The following is a 16,722-nucleotide window of genomic DNA, read 5'->3' as shown; positions in this document are numbered from 1 at the left end:
AGATAAGTTGTATGTCTATAGCGTGGTATGTGGCAAGGATCCAAGTGTGACTACTTTGAATTCTGATAATTCCTGCCCTCACTGAAGTGAACCTGGAAATTCAAATGAGAAAGTTTGCTCTGGTCCCTGCTGCCTAGTTGCAAAGACTCAGTCCAGCACATTTCCTTTAGACTGGTTAGAGCCACGTTTCCTCCACTCTCCTCACTTCTGGTAAATAGAGAGCTTGAGGATCCTTGCTGACACACTTGAGTAACTAATCAAGACCACTGGAGACTGACATGGCTGGCCTGGAGGTTGTGGACCTAAGGAATCAATAGCTGCGTGACGGTAACCCCTAGGGCAGTGGTTCTCAACCTTGCTGCACATTAGAATCACCTGGGAATCTTTTTAAAATCCTGATTCTGGGTCTCATCCTCCGGAAATTCTGTTTCTTTGTTATGGGGTGGGGCCACAACATTAGTAACGAAGAAACAGAATTTCCGGAGGATGAGGCCCAGAAACCAGGATTTTAAAAGATTCCCAGGTGATTCTAATGTGCAGCCAAGGTTGAGAACCACTGCTCTAGGTAGGGTCTCTGAAATGGAGTGTGCTGCCTGACATCACTGCCCAACTCACCACACGTAGGTATTTATTACAAAACGACCTTATTAAATTCTAATAGCCCAAAGCACTGAATAAGGCAGTCTCTTGATTGATAATTCAGTAATTTAGCTTTCCTATTTAAAAAGTTTTCTATCTTTATGAGTCCAAAGCATTTGTAGCCATGAAAACAAAATAAAAAAAATAAAAAAATGTGCCTCACACAATAACTCAGATTTTTATCTCTGAGCCTTTCTGAAACATCTGGTACCTCCTGAAGCATCTCTTCCCTTTAGAAGTCAATTTCCCAGTAACTTTCCTTACTCTGATGCTCCTCCTCTATACTGTTACTCTTGTCCTTGCTATAAGATCTCAATGGCCCTGTATAGTAAAATGGAGATTCAGAAGTGTAGATCTTACTCTATAGTAATCTGAAAATAAACCCTTGCGTTACCTGAGTAAGTGCAAACAAATGTCCCTCTGTCAATGTCGTCTAGGCAGCGTACTCCCCATCCCTTCTTCTCAGTTTTGAACACCTGTAGCCTCACTTGAAGTCCATGCTGAACTACTCGGTTTTGACACATTTGTCGATTACACTTGCACAACAGGCTGCATTCATAAATGCTGTCAATAAAATATCCAAGAGAAAATCAATCAGGCTTCCTTAATTAAAACAAAAAGCACATTATAGCGCTACCTCACTAATAATCACAGACTAAGAGTGAAGGAAGTTTCCTAGAGCTAGACTGCCTGGGTTCCCATTATAGCTCCAGCATTTACTAGCTGTGTGATCTTGGATGAGTTATTTAGCCTGTCTGTGCTTTAATTTTCCATTTTTAAAATGGGGATTATATGATAGTATATATCATATATATATACCTGAATATATATACGATATATAAAGTATCATAGGGTTGTTTCGTGAAGATTACACACAAGTCAACGTTTATAAGGTGCTTGGGACAATACCTGGCACATAGTAAATATCAGCTCTTTAAAAATGTCTAAGAAGTAAATGTATGGGAAGGCAATGTCTAGGAAGAAAAATGTTTTGTTTGTTTATTTTTTAATAACAACCTTGAAATGGTGAAAATTCCCAATTCTTAGAAGTGTTTTGCACAGGATATTTCTTAATGAGGAAAAGGCTGCCCTAGGTAGGCTAACTCTAGAGGGATAAGAGCTAGACTCAAAGCAGAGGAGTGTTCTGTTTGATTATACCCTTTATGATAAATATGTGGTCTCTGACTTTCATTTCTAAAAACAATATGCAGGTTTTTTTATTTTTAATTTCTTAATTTAGATTTTGGGTACAAAAATATTAAGATTTAACATCTATTAAGACTATAGACTACAATAGCAAAGTATCCACCTTTAACTATACAAACACCCTGGAACAAATCCTTAAGGTATATTACCCAGTAGGTATATGTCTCTGTAGTCTTTTATATTTATATCCAACGGCTATTTTATCTCTTGACAAGGTGTAAATCTCAGCATTCCTTGCTGTCATTTGAAGACATGCACATTTTGTTCTAAAAAGGAAGGCAATGAATGGATAAGTCAGAATTTAAAAAGCACCAAGTGAAGTAAAGACTGTCTTGATTAAAGTGTAAAAGTTATAGTAAAGGATGTCATTGTATTTATGACAACTGTTTGCCTCATGGACAGTTGAACTTCTTCCTAAATAGAGCTTTTTGAAAGAGAATATCTACCAAAAGTTTATAAATAATTATAAACTGTCCTATCTGCTCATGAAATAAATACTTAACTATGTAAGTGTTCTTTAACTTTTCAAAATGAATTCCTTTCATTTTCTGTTCAGCAGAAGCTTGTTTGTGAATATTCTCCCAGGTACACTCTCTTAGAATGGATAAATTTATGTGTGTCAAACCCAAAAGAGTGTACATAGTTTTGTAGATGTCTTAAGTTACCTTCCTTTCCAATGACATGAAAAGAGATTAGGGAAGCTGATACTGGGTATCTGGTTACCGCAGTTTGTTCTTTATAATGTTGCTAAACAAGAAAAATACAACCATAAAAGAATTTCCCCTCTATTTAAATGATTATCTAACATGACAAGAGACTTATAACTTGATAGGGAGTAAGGAACCTGGGTATCTCAGATGTAAACTGAGTATGTGACTACTGGTGGGCTGGTTAAACTCTCTGGATCTATCTCTTTTTTCAACAAGTGACTGAGGTCTTTTCCTCAATGATTCTCTTCTGTGTTTTTCTGTATATACATACATGCATAAGAGTGGTGGCTACTGTTTACAACAGAAAAAAAAATCAACAAAAAATTCATTAATTTGGATTCTATTTACAGATGTAGAAATCTAAAGATGCTTTTTTTTGATATGATTTTGTTTGCAAAGTTTAAAAGTACAAAAAAATACAAATAGTAACATAATTAACACTCACATTTCTACCACATAGAATTAACTGTCATCATTTTGTTTAGTCCTTCTTTTTCCTATGTATATAATTTAAAACATACACACTGTTTATCTGATCTTATTTAAACAATAAAAAAATTACACATTACAGATAAACTCTCAAGCGGTTTGGTGTGATATCCTTTATACTTTTAAACATATAGATCTATACACAATATACTGTACTGTTTTTAAATATTTACTATAGTTATTATCCTTCAACTTGCTTTTTCTTTCAATATTATTTTTTTGAGACCCAATCGTGTTTTATGCAAATCTAGTTAATTCCTTTAAACTTTTCCATAGCATTTAGATATACAATTATGTTGCTTAATTAAATTGCTTGGTATACAATTAAGTTGCTTAAAGTTTTCAATATAACCGATGCTGCAATGAACATCCTATGCCTATACACATGTGTAAGCATCTCTAGGGTAGTAACTTTCAAATATTTTTTACTATGACCCATGGTAGAAAATACATTTTCTTCATGATCCTATACAATCATACATATTTATGTATGTGTACAGGTGTATAAACTGCAACAATGGTGGCATAAACTTCACCCTTATTGTGTGGGATGCATTTGGGTATCTTTTTGTACTATTTAATTTAAAAAATGCTAGTTACAACCCCTTAAATGATTTTACATGCCACTAACTCTATAGCTTGGAAAACAATGCTCTGGATAAAACAATACTCTGGATATACTTAAAAGTACTATTGCTGGAAAGTAGGTATGCACTTCTTCAACTGCTATGTCATGGTTTGAACACCCCACTCTCCCTGAAAAATGACTTGGTATGGAATTCTAGTTTTATATTTATTTTCCTTCAGTAATTTAAGCTAATCTATCTCTTTTTTTGTTCTATTATTTCTGATGAAAAGTGTGCTGTCAGTCTGTCCTTTTTTCTGAGTTTTTAAAATTTACTCTTTACCCAAGATACTTTTTAAGTTGCATCAATATATTTAGATTTATCTTATTTTCAAAGGCTTTTTGACTCTGAGGATTCCTGTCTTTTTTCAATTTGGAAAATTCTCAGCTATTATTTGAGTGTTGTCCTTTTCTTCACTACATATGTATATTGCAGTTTTTCATTTTATCCTCCATATTTTTTTTTTTTACAAAAGTATGATTTTATTCACTTCCTTTAATAAATATTCTAAGTGCCAAAAACATTATGTCACCATCATTATCATCATCATGTTTGTTTGTTTTTATTGCTTAAAGTATTACAAAGAGTACTACATATGTCTCCTTTTTATTTCCCCCGCCCTTGACAATCCTCTGGCCTCCCCTACCCCCCAGTGTCTTATGTCCACTGGTTATGCTTATATGCATGCATACAAGTCCTTCGGTTGATCTCTTACCCGCCCCCCTCCTGCCCTCCCACCCTCCCTCCCCGGCTATCTTCCATATTTTTTAATCTGTAACTTATTTTCCCCATATCTTTATCTCTTTACATTCTGAGAGATCTTAGTTTTTGCCATGAAATTCACTTATTCTTTCTCCAACTATACCAATGCAAACATTTAGTGCATCTATTTCATTTTTTATTTCAATGACCATATATTTTATTTCCCATATTTCCAATGGTTCTTCTTCATATATACCATTAAAAATAGAATCTCCTTTTCTTGTCTCATAGATGCTAATATTTTAGCTTTTTAGACACTTTAAACACAGCTATTGTAAAGTATTTTTCAATCAAATTCTACATTTATCTCTGATTCTTCAGATGTGAATTTTATCAGTAGTTGTGACTGAAACTGTCTTCATGGTCCTAAACACCTTTGTGTGCTGTGACTGTCTGGATTTGATCCAGCTTAATCCTGTTTGTTCTAAAATTACATATAGTCAAGTTATTCTTTTTTAAAAAGTCCCTTAAACTGACTATAAAGTAAACACTGTCCAACAGCCAGTTTTTTCTCCAGCACTGAAAGAGATTGAGCTTAGCCAGATATAGTTGGGTTATACCTAGAGGCAATGTTTAAAACAAACTTATTTTTAAACAGAAGTAAAACTTGGGCCCACCTCAGAACAAAAGATACACTGAGAGTGAAGAAATGGGAAAATATGTTCCATGCAAATGGAAAGGAGAAAAGAAAAACAACAACAACTGGAGTTGCAACACTCATATCCGACAAAATAGACTTCAAAACAAAGGCCATAATAAGAGACAAAGTAGGCCACTTCATAATTCTAAAGGGAATGAATCAACAAGAAAATAGAATTCTTATAAACATATATGCACCCAATATAGGAGCCCAAGTACATTAAAAAAATCTTGATGGACATTAAGAGAGAGATCAACAGCAATACAGTCATAGTGGGGGAATTTAACATCCCAATGACATCACTGGATAGATCTTCTAGACAAAAAATTAACAAGAAAACAGGGGCCTTAAATGACACTAGCCCTAGCCACTTTAGCTCAGTGGATAGAGCATCAGCCTGTGGACTGAAGGGTCCCAGGTTCAACTCCGGTCAAGGGCACTTGCTCGGGTCGTGGGCTTGATCCCCAGTCAGGGCACATACAAGAGGCAACCAATGAATGCATGGACAAGTGGAACAACAAATCAATGCTTCTGTCTGTCTGTCTGTCTGTCTGTCTCTCTCTCTCATAAATAAATAAATTAAATAATTAATTTTAAAAAAATGACACACTAGATCAGATGGGTCTAACCGATATTTACAGAACACTTCAACCCAAACCAACAGAATCTGCATTCTCAAGTGCACATGCAACATTCTCAAAGATATACCACCTGTTAGGGCACAAAACAAGTCTATACAAATTCAAGAAGATTGATATAATACCAAGCATCTTCTCAGATCACAATGGTGTGAAGTTAGAAATCAAGTACAATTAAAAAAACAACAACCGCCGAAACCGGTTTGGCTCAGTGGATAGAGCGTCAGCCTGTGGACTGAAAGGTCCCAGGTTCGATTCCGGTCAAGGGCATGTACCTTGGTTGTGGGCACATGCCCAGTGGGGAGTGTGCAGGAGGCAGCTGATCGATGTTTCTAACTCTCTATCTCTCTCCCTTCCTCTCTGTAAAAATCAATAAAATATATTTAAAAAAAACAACAACCTCAAAAACACTCAAATACAGGGAGGCTAAATAACACGTTATTAAACAATGAAATGGGTTACCAATGAGATAAAGCAAGAAATTTAAAACTTCCTGAAAACAAATGAAAATTAACACACAACCACCCCAAACTTACGCAACACGGCAAAAATAGTCCTGGAAGGAAGTTCATAGCATTACAGGCCTACCTCAAGAAACAAGAAAAAGGACTAATAAACTATCTAATACTAAGTGAATTAGAAAGAGAACAGCAAGAAAAGCCCAGAGGAAGCAGAAGGAAGGAAATAATTAAGATCAGAGGAGAAATAAATGACATAAAAACTAAAAAAAAAAAAAAAAAAAAAGTACAAAAGATCAATAAATCCAAGAGCTGGTTCTTTGAAAAGATAAACAAAATTGATGAACTTTTGGCCAGACTCATCAAGAAACAAAGAGAGAGCCCTAACCGGTTTGGCTCAGTGGATAGAGCATGGGCCTGTGGACTGAAGGGTCCCAGGTTCGATTCTGGTCAAGGGCACGTATCTTGGTTGCGGGCACATTCCCAGTAGGAGGTGTGTAGGAGGCAGCTGATCGATGTTTCTAACTCCCTATCCCTCTCTTCCTCTGTAAAAAAATCAATAAAATATGTTAAAAAAAAAAAAAGAAACAAAGAGAGAGGACCCAAGCAAATAAAATTAGAGATGAAAAGAGGCGATGTAACAACAGACACCAAATAAATATAAAAGATTGTAAGCAAATACTATGAATTACTATATGCCAACAAACCCGACAGCCTGGGTGAAATGGACAAATTCCTAGAAAGATACAATCTTCCAAAACTCAATCAGAAAGAATCAGAAAACCTGAGGTCAATAACAACTGATGAAATTGAAGCAGTAATTAAAAAATTTCCAGCAAACAAAAGTCCTGGACTGGATGAATTTACAGGTGAATTTTACCAAACATTCAAAGAAAGAACTAACACCTTTCCTCCTCAAACTATTCCAAAAAATTCAAGAGGAAGGACCACTTCCAAGCTCTTTGTACAAAGCAAGCATTATCCTAATTCCAAAATCAGATAAAGACACTACAAAAAAAGAAAATTACAGTCCAATATCCCTGATGAACACAGACGCTAAAATCTTCAACAAAATATTATCAAATCAGATCCAGCAATACATTAAAAAGATCATACACCATGACCAAGTAGGATTTATTCCAGGGATGCAAGGCTGGTAGAATATTCGCAAATCAATAAATGTGATACATCACATAAACAAATTGAAAGATAAAAACCACATGATCATAACAATAGATGCAGAAAAAGCATTCAACAAAATATAGCACCCGTTTTTGATAAAAACTCTCAGTAAAGTGGGAATAGAGGGATCATACCTCAACATAATAAAGGCCATGTACGACAAACCTACAGCCAACATAATACTCAATGGGCAAAAACTAAAAGCTTTTTCCTTAAGAACAGGGACAAGACAAAGATGCCCACTTTCATCACTCTGATTCATAGTACTGGAAGTCCTAGCCACAGCAATCAGACAAGAAGAGATAAAAGGCATCCAAATTGGAAAGGAGGAAGTAAAACTATCATTGTTCACAGACTACATGATATTGTACATAGAAAACCCTAAAGACTCCACCAGGAAACTACTAGAATAAATAAATAAATTCGTCAAGGTAGCAGGATACAAAATCAACATCCACAAATAGATGGCATTTTTATACACCAATAATGATCTCAGAAAAAGAAACTAAAAAGCAATTCCATTTACCATTGTAACAACAAAAAAATAAGATACCTAGGTATAAACTTAACCAAGGAGCTAAAAGACCTGTAATTAGAAAACTACAGAACATTCAAAAAAGAAACAGAGGAAGATACAAAGAAATGGAACCATATATCATGTTCATGAATTGGAAGAATTAACATCATTAAAATGTCTATATAACCCAAAGTAAGCTACAGATTCAAAGCAATCCCTATTAAAATACCAATGGTATACTTCACAGAATTAGAACAAATACTCAGAAAATGTATATGGAACCATAAAAGACCCCGAATAGCTGCAGCAATCTTGAGAAAGAAGAATGAGGTAGGAGGGATCACAATACTGGATATCAAACTACAATACAAAGCCATTATAACCAAAACAGTCTGGTACTGGAATAAGAACAGGCATATAGACCAATGGGTCAGAACAGAGACCCCAGAAATTGATCCACACCATATATGGTCAGTTAATATTTAACAAAAGAGGCAAGAACATACAATGAAGTAAAGACAGTCTTTTCAATAAATGGTGCTGGGAAAACTGGACAGACACATGCAAAAGAAGACCATCAACTTACACCATACACAATAATAAACTCAAGGTAGATAAAAGACTTAAATATAAGGCATGACACCATAAAAATCTTAGAAGAAAACATAGGCAGGAAAATCTCATGACATCTCATGTAGCAATATGTTTACGGATACATCTCCTAGGCCAGTGATGGCGAACCTATGACATGCAAACTAAATTTTTGGGTGATTTTTCTTTGTTAAATGGCATTTAAATATATAAAATAAATATCAAAAATATAAGTCTTTGCTTTACTATGGTTGCAAATATCAAAAAATTTCTATATGTGACATGGCACCAGAGTTAAGTTAGGGTTTTTCAAAATGCTGACACGCCAAGCTCAAAAGATTCGCCATCACTGTCCTAGGCAGTGGTGGGCAAACTGCGGCTCGGCAAACCGCGGCTCGCGAGCCACATGTGGCTCTTTGGCCCCTTGAGTGTGGCTCTTCCACAAAATACCACGTGCGGGTATGCATGTACAGTGCGATTGAAACTTCATGGTCCAGGCACAGAAGTTGGTATTTTGTGGAAGAGCCACACTCAAGGGGCCAAAGAGCCGCATGCGGCTCACGAGCTGCGGTTTGCCGACCACGGTCCTAGGGCAAAGGAAACTAAGGAGAAAATAAACAAATGGGACTACATCAAAATAAAAGGCTTTTGCACAGTAAAAGAAACCACCACCAAATTGAAAAGGGAACCCACTGAGAAGGAGAACATATTTGGAGATGATACATCTGATAAGGAGTTAATTTCCAAAATATATAAAGTACTCATACAACTCAACAAAAAGAAGACAAACAATCCAATTAAAAAATGGGCAGAAGACCCAAATAGACATTTCTCCAAAGAGGACATACAAATAGCCAAGAGACACATGAAAAAATGCTCAAAGTCACTAATCATCAGAGAAATACAAATTACAACCACAATGAGATATCACTTCATACCTGTCAGAATGCCTACCATTAAAAAAAAAACCCCAACAAACAACAAGTGCTGGTGAGGATGTGGAGAAAAGGGAACTCTAGTATACTGCTGGTGGGACTGCAGATTGGTGCAGCCACTATGAAAAATAGTATGGAGTTTCCTAAAACAAATTAAAAATGGAACTTTGTTTGGATCCAATGATTCCACTTCTTGGAATATATCCTAAAACCCCCAAAACATCAATCAGAAAGAATATATGCACCCCTATGTTCATAGCAGCATCATTTACAATAGCTAAGATTTGGAAACACCTCCAGTGCCCATCAGTAAATAAATGGATAAAAAAGCTATGGGAACTTATGTAATACTTTAAACAATAAAGAATTTTTTAAAAAAGCTATGAGACATTTACACTATAGAATACTATGCACCTGTAATACTATGCAGGGATCTCTTACCCTTTGGGACAGCATGGACGGACCTGGAAAATATTATGCTAAGTGAAATAAGCCAAACCGAGAAAGACAAATATCACATAATCTCACTTATTTGTGGAATCTAATGAACAGAATGAACTGACCAACATAATAAGACCCAAAGCAGGGAGGCATGGAACAGATTGACATACCTCTATGTGGGGTTGAGGGGACGAGGACAGAGAAACCAAAGAACTTATATACTTATACGCATAGCTCATGGACACAGGCAATAGGGTAGTGAAGACCTGGTGGGTGGTAGGAGTTGGGTAGAGGGAGGGAAGGGGGGGAAAATAGGAGATATCTATAATACTATCAACAATAAAAAATGCATTTTAAAATGAAAATTAAAAAAGCACAATGACAGGTTTCCTCTATGACAGGCCTAAAGGAATGGAGTCAAAATCTTACATGACTTTTGTAAGATTTATACATCTCTTCTCACATTCCAACTGACAGGATGGTGAAAATTACTATCCATATTATTTATTTCTTTTTATCTCTCATGTCATTATTTTGCCTAGTACAGGAAGGTATACTGGCATTAAATTAAATGTACATAAAATGCATTCCATTTTATGTATGCATAACCACAAAATCATGTATATTACACACCCATAAAACAAAATGATTTCAAAGTCCTAAAATATTAGAACATGTCTTCATTTTTTTTAATGGGAATGTCAATGTTATGATCAAGAGAGTACTAATTATAAGCACCATTAGCTTCCTAAAAAATAGCAAGGAAATGGTTTGTAAAAGTAAAACATAACGCCCTGACCAGTTTGGCTCAGTGGCTAGAGCGTCGGCCTGTGGACTGAAGAGTCCCAGGTTCGATTCCGGTCAAGGGCATGTACCTTGGTTGCGGGCACATCCCCAGTAGGGGGTCTGCAGGAGGCAGCTGATCGATGTTTCTCTCTCATCGATGTTTCTAGCTCTCTATCCCTCTCCCTTCCACTCTGTAAAAAAATCAATAAAATATATTTTTTTTAAAAAAAGTAAAACATAACATATAGTGGTTAAAAGCATGAGTTAATATTGTAGCTCTTTAATTTGTTTGCCCTATGATTTCACAATTGGTTTCTCAATTTCCTCATTTGGGACATGAAAATTCTTTTGTGAGAATTAAATAAGAAAATGTATGTAAAACAATTGTCACAGTGTCTGGCACTGTTACATGGCATTAGCTGTAATTATGATTATGATACTAGCTTAAAGAAAATACTCATCCTTGAGAAAATAATTTTCAAATTACAGTGGAGTCTTGACTTACAAGTTTAAATCGTTCCGTGACGGAGCTTGTAACTAAATTACTCGTATGTCAAACCAAAAAGTGAATGAGTGAGACATGTGATACTGGGCTGATGTTGTGGCGTTCACTGTGACTTTCGCTGCGCCAACTAGCGATGGGGTATCTGAAGCTGGCTCGTAACCCGAATTTTAGCTTGCAACTCAAAGCAAAAAATCGGCCGAGAGACGGCTCATATCTCGAAAAACTCGTTAGTTGGGACACTTGTAAGTCAAGGCCCCACTGTATTATAACTGGTAAAGAATTTTCTTTCCCATTGCTAGTGAGACAGTGCATTTCCCATTTTAGATTCCTGGTCAACAGTTTTAGATAGACAAACTGATACATTGCAGGACGTAATAAGTACCCTTAACATTCAGAAGATTTTTTGAAATGTCAGGTTATTCTACTCACATGTCTATGCAGCCCTCAGAACAGTCACATGAATCAGTAAACATGTTGGAAAAGCTGTTTAGATAATATGCTCGTGGCCACATAGTCTTTCTGTACTTAAAGTGTGGAAGCTTGCTACTGTCAATTTCATTACAGAAAGAAATGGGCACCAATTCCACTCCATTGCTAATATCCAGAACAGAAACAATTTCTTCTTGCTTTGGGTAATTCCGAGTCAACTGAACATAGGTATTAAAAGAAAAGTTATCTGTAAATAAAAAGTTACACTCTGTCTCAAGCAGGTAACGAAAAACTTCCTCCATGTTTCGTAGACTCCTTCCACAAGGGGTTTTATAACTCACGTGGAGTGCTGAAGAATGAGAGTTTGTCTTTGCATGTCGTCTTTGGAAGTGGCACGTAATTGGTAGCTGCAGAGGGTTTTCTCCCTTGAAGGTTAGTAGCATTTTCATGAGACAGGTACCAGAGCAGTCATGACTTTTGTAAGATAAATTCAAAGATGATTCTTTTTCTCTAAAGTCTGCAGCTTTACTTTCCAGAGGGGGAAATTCCTCATTTTTTATAGATCTGTTTAAAATTAATTACTTATTAGTATCTCAAATTTATAGTACAAATCCCCATTAAAAAAAATAACACTGCACATTAAGGTGGTAATTAGTTCCTATTATTTTCTTCTTAGATAACACAAAAATAAGCCAGGCTCTGAGTATACTATATTCTGCAGCCATATAAAGATATGCCTCAAAGGTTTTTCTTTGCCCTCCAGACATCAAATAAGTGGTGTTTTTTTTCTAGCACTTCTCCAGTTGGGTGTCCAATAATTAATTCAGTTCAATTTTGACATTACCTACCTGGGGTCAGTATCATATCCCACAAATTAAAGAGCTCAGTCCCACAAGACTGTCCTCATTTCAGATGCAAAATACAAATCCCAGGTATCCATACTTCTGACCTAGCCTGGGGTTCCCACAACCTACTCCCTCAGGTTTGATTAATTTGTAGAAAGACTCACAGAACTCAGGAAAACACTTTAATTACTATTACAGTTTATAATCCTATATAATAAAAGCCTAATATGCTAAGTGTCTGGTTGTTCAACCAGTTGGCTGTTCAACCAATCAAAGCGTAATATGCTAATGATATGCTAAGGCCTCTCAACCACTTGCTATGACATGCACTGACCACCAGGAGGCAGACAGTCAACCAGTTGACCAGTCGCTATGACGTGCACTGACTACCAGGGGGCAGACACTCTGACTGGTAGGTTAGCTTGCTGCTGGGGTTCAACCGATCTGGACTGAGCGAGATGGGCCAGACACGCCCTCCTGTGGTCCCTCTCTGCTAGCCAACCGCCCGTGTCCCTCCCTGGCCCCAATTGTGCACAGGTGAGGGCCCTTGACGTGGCCTGCACCCTCTCACAATCTGGGACCCCTCGGGGGATGTCAGAGAGCCGGTTTCGGCCGGATCCCTCAGGCCAGGCTGAGGGACCCCACTGGTGCATGAATTAGTGCACTGGGCCTCTAGTAAAAGATAAAACTCAAGAACAGCCAAATGAAAATGATGCATAGGGTAAGATAAGTGGGTAGGGGCATGGCATGCCCTCCCTCTCCTAGCACTTCTAGGTGTTCACCAACCAGGAAGCTTTCAGAACCCTAATGCTTAGAGGTTTTTACATAAGCATGACTGATTAAATCACTGCCCACTGGTGATTATCTGAATCTCTAGCCATTCTCTCCTTGGACAGAGTTCCTATGCGCCAAAGATTAAGTTCTCCCTGGAGGCTGGAATGTAAGACTGAAAGTTTTAAGTTTCTAATCAGGGTTTAGTCTTTCTGGCGAGCAGGCCCCATACTGACACTAGGAGCCCCTCACCAAGGGTCATTTCATTAGCACACCAAAGATACCCTTGTCAGGAGTTCCAAAGGTTTTAAAAGCTTTGTGCCAGGCACTGGGACAAAGATCAAGTAACTTCTTGTATCACAACCTAATTTCAAAATATTCCAGAGAGCTGTGATTATAGCTGTAACATTTAGAGTTATTTAGAGCATGCACTCGATAAATAGGTGAGGAAGGTTACATAGCATGCCTGATTCAAGCCTTCTGCATGCAAAAAGACTAGTAAAGACTAGTCAAAAAATCATTCATTCATCAATAATCCTTTATACTGTACAGACAGTCCTCGGGTTACGTTGGACTCAACGTACATCGTTTCATGGTTACGTTGCCATCTCCCATTTATCTATAAAAAAAAAAAGTTCCATCATTTCGACATATGTACATATGTGCTTTATGTGTTTTATTATTTATTTACCACAAGTAAAGGTCAGGAATTGTTATCTTTCTTTTAAATTTTTTTTACTGTTTCACTTCATTACTGCTGTATATGTGCTCCATGTGAGTGACGTAGGTGCTTATATAGGTGGGTTCTGACTTACGGCGAAAATCGCGTCACGTCATGCTGTAGTAACGGATCTCCGACATAACCCAAGGAGCTGCTGTATTTGCCTTAACAATTGCAACCAAGTGAATTTATTCCATAATATGTAATTTATCTGGCATCATAGCGATACATCTGAAAATGGTAACTTGACAGAAGAAAACAGGGCAGGTACTAATTCAAAGAAAAAAAAATATCTGTGAAAAGATTACATATGTATTTGGAACTCAAATTTTAATCTTTCACAAAGAACCTCAATTTTGTTTTATGTAATATTTTCCATCTTTAGATGTCTTTATTATGAAAGTAATACAGGTATCTTAGAGATATTTTTATACTTACTATATAAAGCAGCATTGTCCAACAGAATTTTCTGCACTGATGGAAATGTTCTATATCTGTGCTGTCCAATTGGGTAGCTGCTAGCCACATGTGGCTACTGAGCACTTTTAAATACGGCTAGTGCACAGTTAGAGAAAGACAAGTATCACATGATCTCACTCATATGTAGCATCTAACGAACAAAATAAACTGATGTACAAAATAGATCCAGAGATACAGAAGCCTGGAACAGACTGTGGAATCTCAGAGAGAAGGCGGTGGAGGGTGGATGGGTAGGAAGAAATCAATTGAAGAACTTGTATGCATATATGTATAATCCATGAACACAGACAATAGGTGTGAAGGCCAGGGGTGAGGGCGGGCTAGAAGAGGTCAATGGGGGATAAAGGGGGACATATGTAATACTTTCAACAATAAAGATTTTTTTAAAGAGAATGAATTTTTAAAAAATGTGGCTAGTGCAACCAAAGAATTAAATTTAAAATTTTAAATTTATTTTAATTAATTCAAATTTAAATAGCCATGTATAGCTTAGTGGCTACCATATTGAATGCATAGATATGAGGTTCCTCATCCTTTTTTCTGGCTGTATAGTAATCCTCTGCATAAACTCTACAATTTATTCAGTCCTCTATTATCTCCAATCTTTTGCTATTATAAATCATAATGTAACTAATAACCTTGTACATAACAATTTCATATATGTAAACATATCAGTGCAGAATATACTACCAGAAGTGGAAGTATTAGGTTACAAGGTAAACGGATTAGTAATTTTGTTAAGATTGCCAAACTGTTCTCCATGGGGTCAGCACTCCAGCAATTTATGGATACCTGCTTCCAAAACCTCATCAATCATTGGCTCTTGATGCTTTTGAATTTCTGACAATCTAATAGGCTAATGGATATAAATTTATTTATAAATCTTTTAATGTTGGAAACATTTGTTACCAATTTTTCTCTATCACTGCTTTGATAAATATCCTCACACATAAAAATCTTTGACCAAATTCCTGATTATTACCTTAGTATACATTCCTTTAAGAGGAATTACTAAAAAAAGAGGAATTACTAATTCAACAGGAATATACATTTAAAAATAAGTTTTTATTAATAAAACTTTCAAAATACACATAAAAGTGTATTTTACTCATAGAAAAAACTGATTGATATATTGGATCCCCCACGTACTTGTGAGAACTGCAGAATCAACCTTTGGCGCATAAGGACTCTGTCCAAACCTCTGCATCAAGAGAAAACCAAAATCTAGCAAGGCTTCTAGCAGCATAAGGCCACGTCTCTAGGACAGTGGTTCTCAACCTCCCTAATGCCGCGACCCTTTAATACAGTTCCTCATGTTGTGGTGACCCCCAACCATAAAATTATTTTTGTTGCTACTTTGTAACTGTAATTTTGCTACTGTTATGAATCGTAGTGTAAATATCTGATATGCAGGATGTGTTTTCATTGTTACAAATGGAACATAATTAAAGCATAGTGATTAATCACAAAAACAATATGTAATTATACATGTGTTTTCTGATGGTCTTAGGCGACCCCTATGAAAGGGTCGTTCAACCCCCAAAGGAGTTGCGACCCACAGGTTTGAGAACCACTGCTCTAGGACAGTGATGGCGAACCTTTTGAGCTCGGTGTGTCAGCATTTTGAAAAACTCTAACTTAACTCTGGTGCCGTGTCACATATAGAAATTTTTTGATATTTGCAACCATAGTAAAGAAAGACTTATATTTTTGATATTTATTTCATATATTTAAATGCCATTTAACAAAGAAAAATCAACCAAAAAAATGAGTTCGCATGTCACCTCGGACACACGTGTCATAGGTTCGCCATTACTGCTCTAGGATGACCCCAGACCCCCAATATAATGGCTGCCTGAGAAAGCTTGAGGCTCCCAGGAGAATTTACTGTTTCTTCTAGACAACAACTGAAGATAAACCCCTGATTTTCCTTTCTTAGAGCATTTACTAAAAAGGGCTTAAAACTGTGAATCATTCCTACCTGCTTCTGAAAGGTGGATGTATTTCCTACAACTTGGGAATGTGTTTCTCAAGGACCTGAAAGCCATTCCTTTGAAAGGCAGTCATCAGGAAGGACAGGGCCTCTGTCCTCCAGTCTTTGTAGAAGGACAGAATCTTAACTCGGTAATTGCCAGCTCGCACACTCAGCTGGTCTCAAGGGTACTCACACTCACCAACCCTTTTATAATTTTTCACTTGAGCCCCTACTCTTCCTCCCTCCTTCATACCCCTTAAAACACCAGTCACCTCAGCAGCATAAATTGGAATGGAGCTTAACTTTTTCCCCTATTGTCAGCAGGTACTAAATAAAATGTTTTCACTGCTTTAACTGTCTTTATCTTTGCCAGGGT

The 16,722-nt window shown here is 36.7% G+C and overlaps 1 protein-coding gene across 1 annotated transcript in view; it reads right to left on the bottom strand.

Moving 5' to 3' along the window:
* The window catches only part of LOC308513013 (histone-lysine N-methyltransferase SETDB2), a 104,392-nt gene that overhangs the window by 54,074 nt on the left and 33,596 nt on the right, over positions 1 to 16,722 (bottom strand). The window contains exons 6-8 of the mRNA XM_081082789.1: positions 11,555 to 12,118; positions 1,995 to 2,111; positions 1,034 to 1,203 (exon numbers count right to left, since the gene is read on the bottom strand). Of these exons, the coding sequence (XP_080938915.1) occupies positions 1,034 to 1,203; positions 1,995 to 2,111; positions 11,555 to 12,118 (851 nt within the window). The remainder of the gene's footprint in view (positions 1 to 1,033; positions 1,204 to 1,994; positions 2,112 to 11,554; positions 12,119 to 16,722) is intronic.

The sequence above is a fragment of the Myotis nattereri genome (assembly GCF_964212035.1).
Source record: "Myotis nattereri genome assembly, chromosome: 2".
NCBI lineage: Eukaryota > Metazoa > Chordata > Mammalia > Chiroptera > Vespertilionidae > Myotis > Myotis nattereri.
The sequence above is the reverse complement of the archived record's forward strand: the minus strand, read 5'-3'. Positions and strand labels throughout refer to the sequence as shown.